The sequence below is a fragment of the Carassius auratus genome, chromosome 24 (genome assembly GCF_003368295.1).
Source record: "Carassius auratus strain Wakin chromosome 24, ASM336829v1, whole genome shotgun sequence".
Lineage (NCBI taxonomy): Eukaryota > Metazoa > Chordata > Actinopteri > Cypriniformes > Cyprinidae > Carassius > Carassius auratus.
In genome coordinates this window covers 5,534,867-5,551,520 of record NC_039266.1, presented here as the reverse complement: position 1 = coordinate 5,551,520, position 16,654 = coordinate 5,534,867, and the positions used below count along the sequence as shown (strand labels likewise).

Below are 16,654 nucleotides of genomic sequence, written 5' to 3'. Positions count from 1 at the left end.
AATAAAAAAAGTGTCATCCGACAACAATTCACATCTGAACAATGACACTTGAACCTCAGAACAATTGCAGACTACAAACTTTATGGGCTCTCTTAAATCAATTTGGATTGAGCTCCAGCATAATTACGGCTCTATGAATCCTCAAAATCATGTTCATCAGTCTGCAACAGCTCTCAATAGGAGCAAAGCATCGGAAAATTCCATGTCAATTAAAAAACATACATAAATAAAAGGCACTTCAAGTTCATCAAGTGCAGCATTGCAGCCTGAAGAAGAGGGGCAAGTATCAGCTCTAATAACCACCCACAGACCCTTAGCAGGAAATCCAAGCCCTCTTAAGCTTCTGATGATGGACAGACTCCTGTGCTGAGTCCTGGATGACAGGCTGGGCTTCTTGGCCACCTCCACTAAGTTATGAGAAGGATCCGTGTGTGATTTCGTTTAGCTTTTGAATTATTCTAAGCAGGGTATTTAGGGGTCTACTAACAATCTGACTACAACCTCAATTTAGGAAAGCATTGTGTAGTCACACCCTCAGATGGCATACCCAAAGACTGTTCATGGACCTTCTGTTGCATACCGCACACAGATGACAAACGAGCTTACAGAAATTCTAAGCTTGAATTTAATAGGTTGACTTCATGCTATTTCTGAAAGAAATGTGCACACATTTTTATATCGGTCAACAGAAACAACCGATATGTTCTAATTACCTGATAGAGTTCTGTAAAGTGCGCTTCATAAGGCATTTGACCATCTTAAGCAGGTTTTTTAATTGTAGGAATGTATGCAATGTATGAGTCGGTCACCTTACAGGTCTCTAACAACTTAAATATTTACAGTTTTACTTAAAATGAATTGCGTTTTTTGCACCTATCAAAATAGTCAAGAATTTTGTACTGCACCTTCTGACTGAATTAAGAACATTAGATAAAAAACTTTTGGTTGGTATTCTGATTCATCTGGGAGCTAACTGGTTTGGTTCACGGTTTAAAATTCCTGTGGAGAAAATAAATGTGATATAGTCTATAATCTATTCCACAACTCACTCACGCAACTCAGTCTTCAAAGGGAGGGTACATGAGAAGTGCATCAAAACCTTCTAAGCACAGCATGCAAATTAGGAATAATTAAACTAAAGTGTTTTGGAGGTAACTAATTCATCATGGTGACTAAATCAAGCTCCAGCATCAATCCAGAGGGAATATACAGTATGCTGGTGAGATGAAAACCAATGCACTCTTCAGTCACACAGTCCATAAACATACAAACAAAGAGAAGTGTGTGTGCTGCGAAAGATGTTCTAGGCTCAAAGCAGAAATGAAAGCACTGTGTGCCTCTACTCACAGCAGGCCAGAATTACCGTCACAATGCTGGTTGTAGTCCATACACAAATACAAGCTTACCTTGCACCTCCAGCCGTTGGTGGGTATTGTGTCCATGATGGGCTGCTGGCAGAAGGTATGATAACCTTTATCACACATGTCACACACCAGCATTTTGTTGTCATCCCCTGGGTTCCTACGCACCAGACGGGAAGAAGAGAGTAGATTAAAGATAGATTCCATATACAGTGTTAGGGGCTTTTGCAAATTTCAAGCAAGATATTCTGACCTATATAATAATGACAGTTTTTTGCTTGCAGCTAGTGGCCAGTTAGGTAAGTTTCAGTGACAAGTAGGGCAAAAGTGATAATATTTTTAGCCAATCAGAAGATATTTAATGGTTAATGTACAGATATGTGGAAAGAGAATGGTCTGATTGGTTGATTCAGTAGCCAGTACAACTTACTGACAAAATTACCTGTTGTTTGCTGCAACCTAGCCCTCTCTTTTATAGTTCAACCTTTATTTTGTGTTTCTTCTTTCTTATAATATTTAGCTGTACTGACATCATTACAAACGAAATGACTTAGACAATTAAGTGCTCCTTAAAAAACCCCGCAAACTTTGTAAATGTTATGTTGTAGTTGTATATGCACAAAAACCTACACTCAATCATTGCTCTTGCAGTGATTCCAGTGTAAAAACATTTATGCCAATTATGAACCGAGTTGACTGCTTAAATCCATATGCAATTTTTATTCTTACATGGAGAGCTTCATACTGATTGGCTTTCAAAATGTGCGACAATAAATCAATGATAAACGTCAAAAACAGTCAATTAATTACTCTGTTCTGTTCCATTTCCATCTCTTATCAATATTAAGGTATTCAAGATTGTAAGTAGGCTTAATCAAATGAGCTGTCACGATGCAGACTACAATTTGCTGATAGACAATTAATCGATTAAATGGCTTATCAATGGAGAATGTGTTCATTCTCCATTGTGTCTATTTTGTAATCTAAAAAAGGTTTTACTAAACTTAACTGCATACTCTTCTGTTTTCCAATATTTTGAAGTGAATTTTAGTTAAGTGTTGGAGAAAATTTAAAAAACTATTTTGTCGAGCAAATCGACTGATCTGCTGTCAAGATATCAGTGTCAGCCACTGAAAAAGACCATTTTAACAGCAACCACCACTCCTCAGCCAAATACAACCTCATTCTACATTTACCCAGGCAAACAAACACCCCATTACTTTCTCCCCATGAGCAATAACACTTTCACTTTGGCTTTTCAGAGCCCAAACCTGTCTAAGTGGTAAATCAGAGGGGAAAACAGTGAGATTTATAGAGCCGAGAGGAGGTGAGGTGACGTTCAGGAGATTTAACCATTCCCAGGCCTATATTTTCAGCCAATGCAAATCAACATTAAATGAGAACGTCATATGATATTTACAGCCTAGCTGAGCCATGGTCATTATGGCCATTTTCCCCCACCAATCGAGATGGATGCATGTTCTGCCTCTCCCAGCCCTACTGTATCTGATACCCAGAATCACATCAACCAAGCAGCACATCATATTGGAGAAGGCTATTTATTTAGGCTAAATAAAATACAATCCATTTTGACTACACTGCATTTTTACCCTGAAAATTCCTGTTTCTCATGAGGTCCAGGCTCTATGATCTACTATATTCTGTCTCCTCAGAACAATTTAGATATAGAAAGACTTGAACACACATTAAAGGTGTCTGACATCATTTGGATGGATCCCCCAGCAGTTATAGTAAGAGTGTGGCTGTTGGCATGAAAATACAGCTCAAAACTAAATTCCCTAAGGATAGTCTTGTTTTCATCCATGCTAACATAGAAACTCAATTGTCATTCTATTAAAACAGCAAAATGAGGCTGGCAAATGCAAAACAACTCTGGCTTTATTAAACTTAGCTTGGCAAATGTAAAATGCATTGTGAAATTATGCAGTATGCCAATGACCATCACATTATTAAAATTACTATTATTCTTATTCTTTTTTTTTTTTGTGTGGATTTAAATATAGTAAAACGGAGAAGGGAAAGGGAAAGCAAAAAACAGAAATCCAAAGGGAAAGTTTTTTCAGATTTTCAGAACAATGCATTCTCCGGACGTCTGAACTTAATTACTCAACTGTGCTGAGTAATTAATGTCCAGGTGAGCTGGATACTCACTTGCATGTGAGGCACACTTTGCACTCGGGACACTGCCAGCCGGCCCTCTTCAGTGGGGTGACAGTGATGTCCAGACAGGCCCCATGGTAATGCTGGCCACATGTACAGCAGAAGAGCTGATCGAGCAAGTCTCCAGAACTGTCACACACCAGACACTTCGCCTCATCTTTCGCTGTAAGGCAGAGTTAATATATAATGCGTGTCCAACTACACAGGGTATATGTAGTCATTTATGATGTAAACAGATGTGCTCCATCTGTCTGTCTTGAACATACCTGTTTGCTTACAGTTTATGTCTCAAAAGATTTTACTTTTTTTTTAAATTATATCTTTAAATGATGATAATAATAATAAAAAAAGAGCCTCAACATTTTATAAAGGAATCAGCAGAAGGAAATGTGTGTAACTGATATCTCACATCGGACGAGGGCTTGTTGGATGTGATCCGGGCAGAGAAGAGTGTATGCCTTTATGTCCTGGAAGGTTCTGGCAGCAGCTGCACAGGGGTAATGAAAGGAGCGCCCACAGCTCTCCTCACAGCACTTTATGGATGCTCCAAGGCGCTTACAGTATGCACAGCACTATAAAAAGTGAATACAGAAACACACACATACATATATCTCTCTCTCTCAGAGGTGCAGTTTCAGTTACATAAGTACTCCATACATCACAATTAGCAATGGAGAGTTTAGATTAAACTGGTGTTTTTACATAAAAACTGCTCAAGTGTATAATCTTTCACATTTATAATGTTTACCCTCATTAGGGTTTTCTTTAGATTGAGTAGCAGATCGTTAATAACTAAATATTTGGGAGATGTTTTTCTGTTTTACTGTAATTGTTATGAATATATTTCTGGTGAGCCAGTGTATCTTGAATTTAGGGGTATTGGTCGACTGATATGGACTTTATTTAATGGCTGATTCTGATGCCAATAGCTTCGAGATCAGGGTGGCTGAAGGTTGATATAGAATTGACACACACACACACACACACTATAGTACTATAGTGTAAAAGTAGCATAGCGTTTACTTTTCTACTACTAAAAATAAACAAGGCAAATGCTACAATTCCTCTTTATATACCAATAAACTGCTTTGTTTAACAGTTCTGTCAAATGATTTATTAGATAGAACTGTTAAACAAAGACAGTAAAGCGCTTGCTCTTCTACACTCAGGAAGTGGCATTCTCAGCCACCGGTAATGTGTGATCCTGAATCAAGTTTAGGTTTATTTACTGTTTAATTAATTTAATGCATAAATTTGCTGTACAGACATATTCAGTTATACTTATTAAAATGGGCACCCCACAATTTATAACAAATGTAAATATAATACAAATACAACATTTATATATCCAAAAATCATGATATGAATAGTGGGACAAACAAGTTCTGAACCTTGCGTGGCAAACAGAGAAACCAAGACTATTAAGACTCATCACATATTTGGTGTGACCTTTACGATTTGAAAACAAAACAACTCATAACACCTTCACACTATATGTGAAAATTCAAACTGAACTTAAACACTTTTTTTCCCCAGCATAGGTCAATGACCAATAAGACATAAGCTGTTTGCCTCAAACAGCTTACAAAGCTAAAATGACATCAAACAAACAAGAAAATAAATGTTGTGGAAAGCAATTAATTATAAAACAGAAATCAATTTAATTCATTAGGGTAATATAATGTACTTTATTTACACTCACTTGATTATTCTCTTTAAAAAGCTATTAAATTCTTTGAACAAACATGCTGTCTTTTAATGGAATAGGGCTGTCACAATAACAAATTTTGCTGGACGATAAATTGTCCAAGACATTATCGTGATAAACGATAATATTATTCTAAGACCAGTTTCAACTAATATAATGATGATGGCATAACACTGGTACACCTTTTCAAAGATTAATACAATTGTATTGTATTTTATGGCAGATTCAGAGCAAGAAATACCAACAATTAATTAATTGCGTGTGTTATATTATGTTTATATGCCAGTTAGGGATGCTCATATTGACCGTTTAACAGTTAACCGAAAGTAAACATTGAAGGGGCTGATGACGGGGCTGTTTACATAATCACGTTTTTTTTTTTTTGTGTGTGCTCAAGTTTGTTATTTCAAATTCGGTATGCGTGCTCATAATGGAAGCGGAGTGTGTGTGTGTGTGTGTGTGTGTGTGAACTCACTGGGCGCGTCGACATGCACAACTACATGCCTACAGACATATTTAGCTGAGCAAGCCAAATGAAGCGAGCGAAGAGTAGGCCCATTTCGAGAGAAAGGGCAACGAAGTTACTTGCAAAATATGCTATGTGGTATTAAAATAAAGCAGTAGTGCAGCAAGTACAATGCTGTATCACTTAAGACGCAAACATCCATAAGCACATGAAAGGCACTTCACAAAGCTGGCCACTCTAGCGAGACGTTATCTCTTTATTCCTGGGACATATGTGCCATCGGAGAGGGTGTTTTCTACCGCGGGCTGTCCATAGGCTGCGCTCCAGACTAACACCACATCATGACATGTTCCATTATTTAAATAAAAATTGAAAAAAGAAATAATCGCGACCAAAAAAATTATCACGCTCTTTTTTTTTTTATCGTGCGATTAATTGATTTATCGACTATCGCGAAAGGCCTATAATGGAATATGTTATCTAGTACATTAACATCAGAATTTTGAAATCTTTTAAAAATAAAATGTACATTTGTATTTGATGCAGTATCAAAAATGCTATGGTACATAAATAGTGAAAATTTCCATCAGTCAATTGCTTTGCTCTTACAGTAGCCTTTTGTAGCAAAAGTGGTGCAAAACTATAAACCCTGAGCAGCAAGCTTGTCACAACACGCTGTTCCTCTCACAGGTCCATTTGCTTGTTACATACTTCCCCCTCTTTCAACATGTATTTTTTCAACCTTTCGAATACATCCAGTAAAGCATTCAGGATCAAGGCGAATGTCATTCAAAATAAGGACTTGGATGAAAACTGGCCAGACATTTAAATCACCACCATGGAAAAAGCACTCACTTTGAATAATAGAGGACACCAGGGCCTGAGAAAACGGCCCTAAACTAAAAATGTCTCTAGTCAGCAGTCTCTCTAGCTCTCTCATGCTTTAAAAACCCTTGGCCTAAAGCCCAAATGCAACAATCTGCAAATACCTTTTAACACTGAGCTTTAAGCAATTATCGCCCAGGCGGTGAGTCCACTGGGGCTGACAGCAGCCTCTACCCACAATGCTCTTTTCTGAATCACTCTGAAGGACAGCCATATAGAGCTCTATGGCCATACTGTAAAGTCTCAGGGCTAGGCGGGTGCTCAGTATCTCATGCCTCAAATAATGTTTCAAACAGAAACCATCCCCTCAGACATCTAGTTCATGGGGTGTAAAAGCTACAACTGATACATTATTGCTGCCAAGACTCCAAGGACACTATTATTAAGTAGAACAGCATTCCCTCCTAGAAATCCTATATGCAAAGAGGCATAATGGCAGTATTCCAAACAGAGCAGGCCAGTGATGAACGATGCAGTGCTGTGCACAATGTCGGCTGGTTTGTGTCTCGGTCAGTCAGTGTGTGGACTGCAGTTATGCAGCGATTCTGTTTATAGCATTTGAAACTGTTTCTAGACATGATTCTAAATAGAACTTCATCCTGGAAGTTGTGCATGCACATTTGCTACATATTTCTCAACATTTCTGTTGTATAAAAGCCAACAATGTGTTACAAAATGTACCTGATTTACTTTGTCAAAGCAGGTCTTCGGTCTTAGTGTGCACAACTTATTAGAATTTAACTTATAAATGGGGGGGGGAAAGCACATTGTGTGTTAGGGCTGCACGATTATGAGAAAAATCATAACTGTCAATTATTCCCTTGAAATTGTAATTGCGATTATTAATTACGATTATCACAATTTACATTGATGTTTATACCATTGTCTGATGCAACTGAATGTCGTATTTTTATATGAAAATAAACAAGCTGAAAACACTAACCGAAAAACTTTTAGTGCTTTTCTATAGAATCAAGTCTCAATGGTTTCTTCTTTAAAGTATAAAAAAGTTACATTATGAATGGCATTATACATTTTATACTAAAACTATATATATATTTTTTTTTAATTGTGCAGCCCTTTTTATGTTGCAAGTAATGCTGGGCATTAGTTGCATCCAAAATAAAAGTTTTTTGTGTACATAACATATGTGTGTACTGTGTATATTTATTATGTTTATATATACACACACTTGCAAATACATGTAAATATTTTCAAAATATATACTTTATATGTGTGTCTTTTTATACATAAACATAAACAGCACACACACAAACACACATTATATAAACAATTATTTATTTATTTTTGGATGCAATTAATTGTGATTAATCATTGCCCAGCACTAGTTGCAAGCTAAATGAATGATTCACCAATAGTACATTACATGTACAAATAAAGTCAAAGGAAAAATGATCTTGTGGAAAGGAACTGTGTGAAGTTCAAGCCATCCTAAGCCCTCTGACATTTACTATTTCACAGCTCAGCGAGTCTCACTGCCAGGACAAACCTACTTCACAACAAAATCCTTACTGGATCAAGTCAGTTCACTCAGCAGCCATCTTGCCATTGCCCTGTGACAGCTGACACTTTCATCAAATGGGGTACAAATTGGCGTCCCATTACTTTTTATAAAGAATTATAACATTACATATCATGCACATTACATATTACGCAAATTTAGATACAATGTTTAAATGGTTGTGGCGAGTGGGGCGGGGCCGAGAGGCGTGGGAGCGAGGAGTGAGGCCAGGTGTAGTGATTGGAGATGAGCTACACCTGAGCCCCACCGCTAGTATCGAGTCCCACGTAGGAGATGGAAGGATATAAAACTGGAGCGACGACCGTGAAGGACGAGAGAGGACCAGGCCTGGGATATTATTTTATGTTTTGGCTTTTTATTTGTGCGCGTCAGTCGCCGTGAGGGGCTGACGCGCTGTTTTGTATTTACTTTTGATTATTAAAATGAGTTTTTGATTGTGCGCCGGTTCCCGCCTCCTTCTTCCCGATGAATATGGAGATTTGTGAATTATTACAGTGGTGCCGAAACCCGGGAGAAGGAGGGACGCGCTGCTGAAGATCCCTCGCCGCTGTGGTGAATCCGCGGTGCCCTCGAGCTGGCGAGGTATGTGCCGCCAGGTACGCTCGAGGCGGTGGGCTGGAGCGAGTTGCCGGGGACGGGCGAGCTCGCTGCTGGCCGCCCACGATATGGAGGGGCGGCTGCCGTCCGTGAGGGAGCGGAGGAGTCGGCGCCGTTCGCCAGGGGGCCGGAGCCTGCCGCCTCCGTGAAGGAATCCGGAGGGGCAGGGAACGGGGGACTCCTGCCGGCTGCCCAAAACCGGAGGAGCCGTCGCCGTCCATCGGGCGGCGGAGGAGTGTCGCGCCGTCCGCCGAGGGCCGTCCAGTGCCACCGCCAGGCACCGCGGAGGAGATCACCCAGCTGGTGGAGGGCCGAGCAGCAGTGCGTCTGGGAACCGGATTTTTTTTTTTTCCTCTCTCCCCTCTCTCGTCCTTGTCGCTCCTCCTTCCATCTCCTTTTCTCTCGCCTCGTCTGTCCTACCCCCAGGTTCCTGCAGGTCCCCGTGAGCGGTCCCCCCCGGAGGGAAGGGGGGGGGGGGGGGAGTAGAGCGCAGTCTCGAGGGTACCCCCCGGCCTGCGAGGGGCGATGGGGGTATGTGGCGAGTGGGGCGGGGCCGAGAGGCGTGGGAACGAGGAGTGAGGCCAGGTGTAGCGATTGGAGATGAGCTGCACCTGCGCCCCGCCGCCGGTCTTGAGTCCCACGTAGGAGATGGAAGGATATAAAACTGGAGCGACGACCGTGGGACTCGATACTAGCGGTGGGGCTCAGGTGTAGCTCATCTCCAATCACTACACCTGGCCTCACTCCTCGCTCCCACGCCTCTCGGCCCCGCCCCACTCGCCACAATGGTCAAAAAAGTAACATTACTTAAAGATTGTGACATCATTGGAGCCTTCCAACAGCCTGGTGAAAAATGCAAGTAAAGCATCTCATTCTATTTTCTCAGTTTCTGGACTACACTTGTCAAGCTCAACAATTCAACCTGTCACCCAAGCTATTGTTAGAATATATTCCAACTAATTTATAGCCTTAGTGCTTACAGTATACCTGCCTGCATGTGAACTACTAAACTTACAGCAAATCAATTAGGCTTGGTGCTAAGAAGCCCAGGTCTACCTTGAAAGACCTCGGTCACCCCAGTAATAAATTGTTCTCTGTCTGGCAAACAGTAACAAAACATTCAGCCAAAGTCCAGCGGATTAGTGAACAACAGCTACGTGCAGGCAATAAAGCTGGCCTCACATATGGGGGGGAAAACCAAGTGTGGTGTAAAGCTAATTCATAATTTGGATCATTTATTTTATGCACAAACAAATTGTATTTGTATTTTATACACACCTAAACAAAAGGATAGGCCGCTGAAATAATACTGATGTCACAGAAAACATGGACAACAATTACACTTGAAAGGTTTTCTGTATTTTACATAGCATTGCCACACATTTGGATAGATGCTATGTGTTTTTCCTCAAGAATCAGATCCCAGGTGAAGAGAATGGAAAGAGAATGAAAAAAATTAATTACTCCTAATGTGCTTTCCCTGCCCGGGTTCCATGTGCCCTCATGTCTGCCACATTGCATTGTGTTAATTAGTGGAGTTGCACAAGAGAGATGGCTGTGGCAGCTCTGAACTGCTCCGCGTCTAATTAGAAAATATTTTAAAGACCAGGGGACCAACACAACCTCTCCAGTCTCTCCCACTGCCAATAATAACCCCATTCATGATTAATTCTGAATACTTAATCCACAGTGAGCGCATTTGTCATTCCTGCACAGAAATTACTCGCAGGGAAAGGTATAGCACAAGTCTACACCTACATTCAAAAATACAAATTGGCGCAAACACTGGCCTACTCAACCCCACTAACAGCCATTTTCCACTAAAATGATGCTAGATCGTGGGCTCAGTGAAGCTCTGCCAAACCCACAGGACCATAGAGAGGAACAATGGCCTAACTGACTATGTTACTCTATAACCCGCCCATAAGTTTTATTTACTTGAAACTGCAGTAAATTGTTGCTCTACACAAAATCATTTCTGCATGTGCAAGGTTGCATATGATAAGCATTTGAGAACGCAACATGTGCCAACAAATTTTTTTACCTTTTTTTCACATATTATTTTTTTATTTTACAGTAATTCTGATGTGAAATTACTTTATAAGAGGGCCAATTTTTTAGTTTGTTTACATCACAATCACACATTTAAAGAATTTCTTTTCAATCACACATTCAGATTTAGGTCTCTTCAAATTGTCCAGGTCAAACTGTGAAATTAAATATATTAAGAAAAAAAAAAACATTAATATAATATAATTAATATAATATAACATTAATATAAATATATATATATACACATATAAATGTTTTTTTTTTTTTTTTTTTTTACAAATTGGTTGATACTAGATTTAGGTGTGCATGACCTTTTTCCCTTATATATTTCATTTTTTTTATCTAGATCATTAAAACTCACTATACAATTGGTTAATTGTAATGGAACAGCTCTAGTTTTGTTTTGCAGTTTAGAGTTACTTTTTCTTTTTAAAAAGTGTATTTGATGACGAAATTACCCCAGCCCTCTACCTCCCAGATAACTGGATGGAGACCAGCAGGGTTACAAAACAGAATTACCTATTCATTGGTAGACACACTTGTAAGAGGGCAAAACTGGGTGCTGGCAACTCGCTTGAAAATGGTACTAGTTGACAGAACAATAATTTCAACGCTGAAAGTGCTAAAAAATCCACCAACAAGACATTTAAACACACTGGTGTGGGTGTCACTCACCTCTGTGCTCCCTGAGTCAATTGCTTTGTCCACATACAGCAGCGACTGTCCCTCCCCGCGGCATACACCCTCCGACCATGCGGCACAGCGCAGGTGAGCACAACACTGGCCTGCAGGTGCAATAGAATAATAAACACCAGCAGCCAATGAAAGACACAAACAGTGACGCTAATGTAGGTTTACCTACCAGTGGGGTCGAATAAAGATGCAACGTTAATGTCATGAGGAAGGCCAATTTGGCCCAGTTCATCCCAGAACTTCCGGTTGGGCTCTTCCGCAGCAGGGTCTATACTACCAGGACCAGAGGTTGAGTGCAGACCGCTGTCTGGAGAGCTGGCCCTGAGGAAAGAAGTGAACAGGCACATTAGGTTTAATCTGCAAAGACACCGAAAGAGTCACAAAAGAATATCTGAAGGAGACAACTATGTACTCCACTCCTCTGTGAGTTAAACACTTGGGAGTTTATTTCTAGATGTCAGCATTCCAGTCATGTTTTAAGAAGGCCTACGGGTGCAACTACAACATCCATGAAGCCCTGTCAGTAACGGCAAGGTATGGGGTTATCATACTTGGCTGCTACACAAGGACTGGCTGTTTAGAAGCAAAGTATGAAAGAGACAGAGAAAGAGGGAGAACGAAAGAGAGCCGGAAAGGGGGTGGGGGGCTGGAATGACTGGCTGCTTGGATGTGGCGCTGAGAGAGTGAGCTACAGAGACTCAGAGAAGCGGAAAAAAAGGAATTAACATTTAAAAAGGGAGCCGGTTTGAAGAGGGCCATCCAGAAGTGGGTTGCAGCGGGGACAGGATGAAAGACTACTCTATGTGATCCCTATTCTGTCCAGAACATCTGCATAAATATAAATATACTGTTTGGTGTGCTACTTCCTCTTTAAAAAGACAAGCATCAGAGAAGGATTGACACTAAGGACATTATTGTATCGTAAAGGAACTCCATGATTTTGTTTTTATCAAACAATTCCATTAAAATCTTTGGTTCATATTGTTGACCTGTGATTTGTGAGTTTTGGATTTTGTGTTTTTCATTGTTTCATAAGAAAGGTATACGCTAACAGGAGTCATCAAAAATTGGTTTTGATTTCATATTGAGGTTCCTAAAATGTTAAGGCATCATAGGTATGGATCTTTAAAACTATCAGGGAGCACATGCAAGTCTTAAAAATGTCAAGGCAGCGTGACATGCATCCTTTACTGATAGGATAATCCAAGAATGCATTTAGAAATTGATCCAAGAGTGTCAGAAAGAAACACTGATTACAATATTTTATTCAATACTAAAATGTATGTATAAAAAATGTGCAATGAGATAAAAATGACTGCATAGGTCACACAAGGAGCTATATTTGTGAGTAAAGTCACTGTCTATGTAGACCATTCTTAAATTAATTTTGAATTAGGATACAGCCTTGAGATCATTTACCCCTCTACTCTGTCCCCATCCACCTTCCTCCCACCTCTTCTCTGACGGCTGATGACTTGGTCAGCTTCTTCACTGATAAGTTGGCAACCTTCAGCAGCCAGTTCTCTGTACAGCATTCCACTCTTCTCTTCCTTCTCTCCCCTCATGGTGAACGAGGTCTCCAAAGTTCTCTGTGCAAGCCACCCAACATCCTGTCCCTTAGACCTGATCCACTCCCACATACTACGGCAGATCTCACCATCAGTGCTACCCGTGCTGACTCACATAAATATCTCTCCCTAGCAGTATAAATATATTTCCCTAGTACATTTAAACAGGCTCAGGTAACCCCACTTATCACAAAACAAAGCTCAATCCTACAGATCAGTTCCTTTTCTGTCAAAAAAAAAAGTTTTGTTTGATCAGCTCTTTGCTTTTCTCCAACAGAACAACCTACTTCACAACAACCACTGTATGGAGACCATTGCTGAAGCTCTGTCCTTATTGTACTAGTCCTGTCTTGCTTCTTTGACACTCTAAACCACCAGATTCTACTGTCAGCCCTCTGTGCCTTGGGCATCACAGGTACAGTACTATGGTGGCTTCAGACCTCTCTCACAGGCATATATTTTCATGAAGAGGAAGAGTGTCTGAGTCACATAAGCTAATAACTGGAGTTACTTGAGGTTCAATGCTTGCTCCTTTCCTTTTTCAATTTACACAACCTCATTGAAAGCAATCATAAATGCACATGGCTTCCACCACTGCTATAAAGATGATACACAGCTTAAGCTCATGTCAGACCATTTCTTTTCTCACTTCAAATTCAAGGTTTTGACACTTGCTTTCAAGGCTACCACTAGAACAACACCTCTCTATCTGAATTGACTGCAAATGCATGCTCCCTCCTGCCAGCTTAGTTCACTGAATGAGTAACACTTTCTTGTTCCATCACAACGAGAAACAAAGTCACTCTCCAAACACCCTCTTTGCTCCTCTCTGGTGGAACGAGCTGCTAACCTCCATCCAAACTGCTTAGACCATCACAGCTTTCAAGAACCAGCTGAATACACATCTCTTCGACAACCACTTAACCACCTCACACACTTAAACCAAACTAACACACACACACACACACACAAAGTAAAATCTTTTTTTCTTCTCTGCATTTGTCCTTTGCTCTAGCTTACAAGTTTATTATTCACTTTGTGACAAATTGCTTTTGTTTCTCTATTGCAATTCGCTTTGGATAAAATTGTCTGCAAAATGCATAAATGTACACATAGTCCTGTTGGCACTGGTTGGTGCATGTTTTAGTTTCTCTAAAGTTTGTCTGGTCTTAGAATGTCTGAGAATTGGTGTACTATAATCTGGGGACTGTTGGCATTGGTCAGTATCTGTTGGGGCAGTGTGAAATAGCCTTTACTATTCAGCTGTCTATGGAGACATTACATAGCATGGCAGCTCACTAGGTTAAAGAACAGTTTACAGTTACACTTTAAAAATAAATGTCTATTTCACAGTATCAAGATATATTCTTTAAAGAAAGAGGCAGCATCATAGTCACTTTTAATGTCTGCCATGCCTAAAAGTTACAATAAACTCACACAATGTCTGTTCCACCTTAATGGTTTCCACTTTAAATGATATGCAATGTTCCTCTTTCGCTCTTTTGAGCTGTTATTGTTTCCACCCCTCTGTCAATAACTGGCACAGTTGCAGCCTAGACTGACCAATCAGATGCTTCCAACACAACAATCCACCGCCTGTTGGCAGGCAGCCAGAGACTGCACAGAGAGCATTATGTCACTATTCCTCTGGGACCCGTCTGATTGGTTAAGAAGAGCTGAGCAAATTAGGCACTCATCCAATGATCCTGAGGGTGGCTGTGGACAGGAACTTTTGACAACAACAAGTCACATGGAGCTCTGTGAAGGCTGTCAGTGGAGTTTTACCTTATAGATTTCTCCTTTAACCCTCCATCTAGTAACTAATCATCAGGCAATTCTGGCACCAAATTAATTGACCCAAATTGAATTGTGATGTTGGGTTCATTAGCAACTCCCAGCGTATTTGGGTCAAAGCACTCCATTCCTCTCCATCAGAAAACACAATGGAAGATAACGCAAGTTCTGTGTGACCCAAAACTTAAATAACCAGATTCCATTAAGCAAAGCTACAGACTTTATTTATTCATTCATTCATTCATTCATTTATTTTTATTTTTTGTGGGATGGGGCTGCTTTCCATTTTCAAGTATGCTTTTTTGTCCTATTTCAAAGGAAAATTTCACTCTAAAATGAATATTCAGTTATTTAACCTCTCATATCTTTCTTAACCCATGGCTGCTGTTTCTTTCCATACAGTGAAATTTATTATTCTTTTATGATTATATTGATTTTAAAATGTAGGATTGTGCATTTAATAGCATTCGATTGTCATGTGCATCTTGTCAGTATACCAGTCTCATTATTAGTAGCAAATCTCATAATCGCAGATGAATCATATTCGATTTTGAATGCGATATCGCCTAGTTTGACAATCAAATGTGATTAATTGCACAGCCTTAATAAAATGCGTAGCATTTGGACCAATAATTATATTTAACAAATACTCTTAAACACCCCTCAATCAACAAACCGAATATGAGAGTCTATGGACCCTTTCCCCGAAATGCATCTCAAAAAGGCCTCTGGTTCCATGGCAACCAATGATGATAACACTGGTTTTATTGCCCAAAGGAATGTGGGCAGAGCAACTCTCATTCCTAGGAAAGACATATAATGCCCAGAGAAATGGACTGTTCACTAATTCATTCATAGACAAACCTTTCTTTAAAAGGTTTATTATTACTGTTCATGTATATTGTATTGTATACTGTTTTATGCATGCATTATAATAGATTACTAGTTAATATGACCACACATATACCATGTTTGGCATCTGTGAGTTTGTATTTTCTTATAATCTAAATCACAGTGTATATTATGTGTTGATACCAATGTAACACATTAGTATTATAAGCATCTTGAAGTTTCTTCTCTTGAACAACCAATCGAGTTTCATATACAAAACACCATGCTAGAGACAGAGAGTCATAAACTTTCCCTCCAAAAGTTCAAGACACCATTGGCTCTTTGATCCCCCAGAGGTGAGACCTCGAAAGAAGATAAAGGCCGGTGGCCCTCTTAAGCCCCTTTCACACTGCCATTCCGGCAAATACACAGGTAAAGTGTTCCGGCAATTGTTCCCGGGTCGCTAGATTTTGCACTTTCACACTGCCAGTGATTACCCGGGATATGTGCGTGCTTTCACACACAACCCGTAAAGATCCCATAACGACACGTGACATCAGGGCGTGACGTGTAATGTACGAATCGAAAACATTAGGCACGTTATATTTACACTGAAGCAAGCGAATAATCTCGGCATCAGCGCGGAAAGTGAGGAACTACCTGATCTCTGCTTCATTACAGTTTTCACATATTTTTCCGTCGCGAACGTTGATCTTCCTTCAAAACAACTGGTAAAAGAGTCGCGCGATAACGCACGTCATCAATTCGACACGGCATTAGATCTGGCTTTTGTTCACACAGCGCTCGTCCCGGGTTGAACCCGGCAATGTTACTAGGTCCCCGACCCGGGTTCATTGCCGGAATCAATCCCAGGATGTGGTTGCTTTCTCACAGAAGGCGACCCGGCAATGTTCCGGCAATATGCCGGGTCCGAAGTGCAGTGTGAAAGGGGCTTTAGTTTCAGAGAAGATTATG

The 16,654-nt window shown here is 40.2% G+C and overlaps 1 protein-coding gene across 10 annotated transcripts in view; it reads right to left on the bottom strand.

Annotated features, from left to right (window-relative positions):
- Window positions 1-16,654, bottom strand: part of kmt2ca (lysine (K)-specific methyltransferase 2Ca) — a 137,369-nt gene that overhangs the window by 71,187 nt on the left and 49,528 nt on the right. For all 10 annotated transcript variants that reach the window (XR_003275547.1, XM_026200790.1, XM_026200789.1 and 7 more), the window contains exons 6-10: window positions 11,656-11,807; window positions 11,469-11,578; window positions 3,952-4,114; window positions 3,534-3,705; window positions 1,407-1,521 (exon numbers count right to left, since the gene is read on the bottom strand). Coding sequence is in view for 9 of the 10 variants with exons in the window: in XM_026200790.1 (XP_026056575.1) it covers window positions 1,407-1,521; window positions 3,534-3,705; window positions 3,952-4,114; window positions 11,469-11,578; window positions 11,656-11,807 (712 nt within the window). In the remaining variant the exon portion in view is untranslated. The remainder of the gene's footprint in view (window positions 1-1,406; window positions 1,522-3,533; window positions 3,706-3,951; window positions 4,115-11,468; window positions 11,579-11,655; window positions 11,808-16,654) is intronic.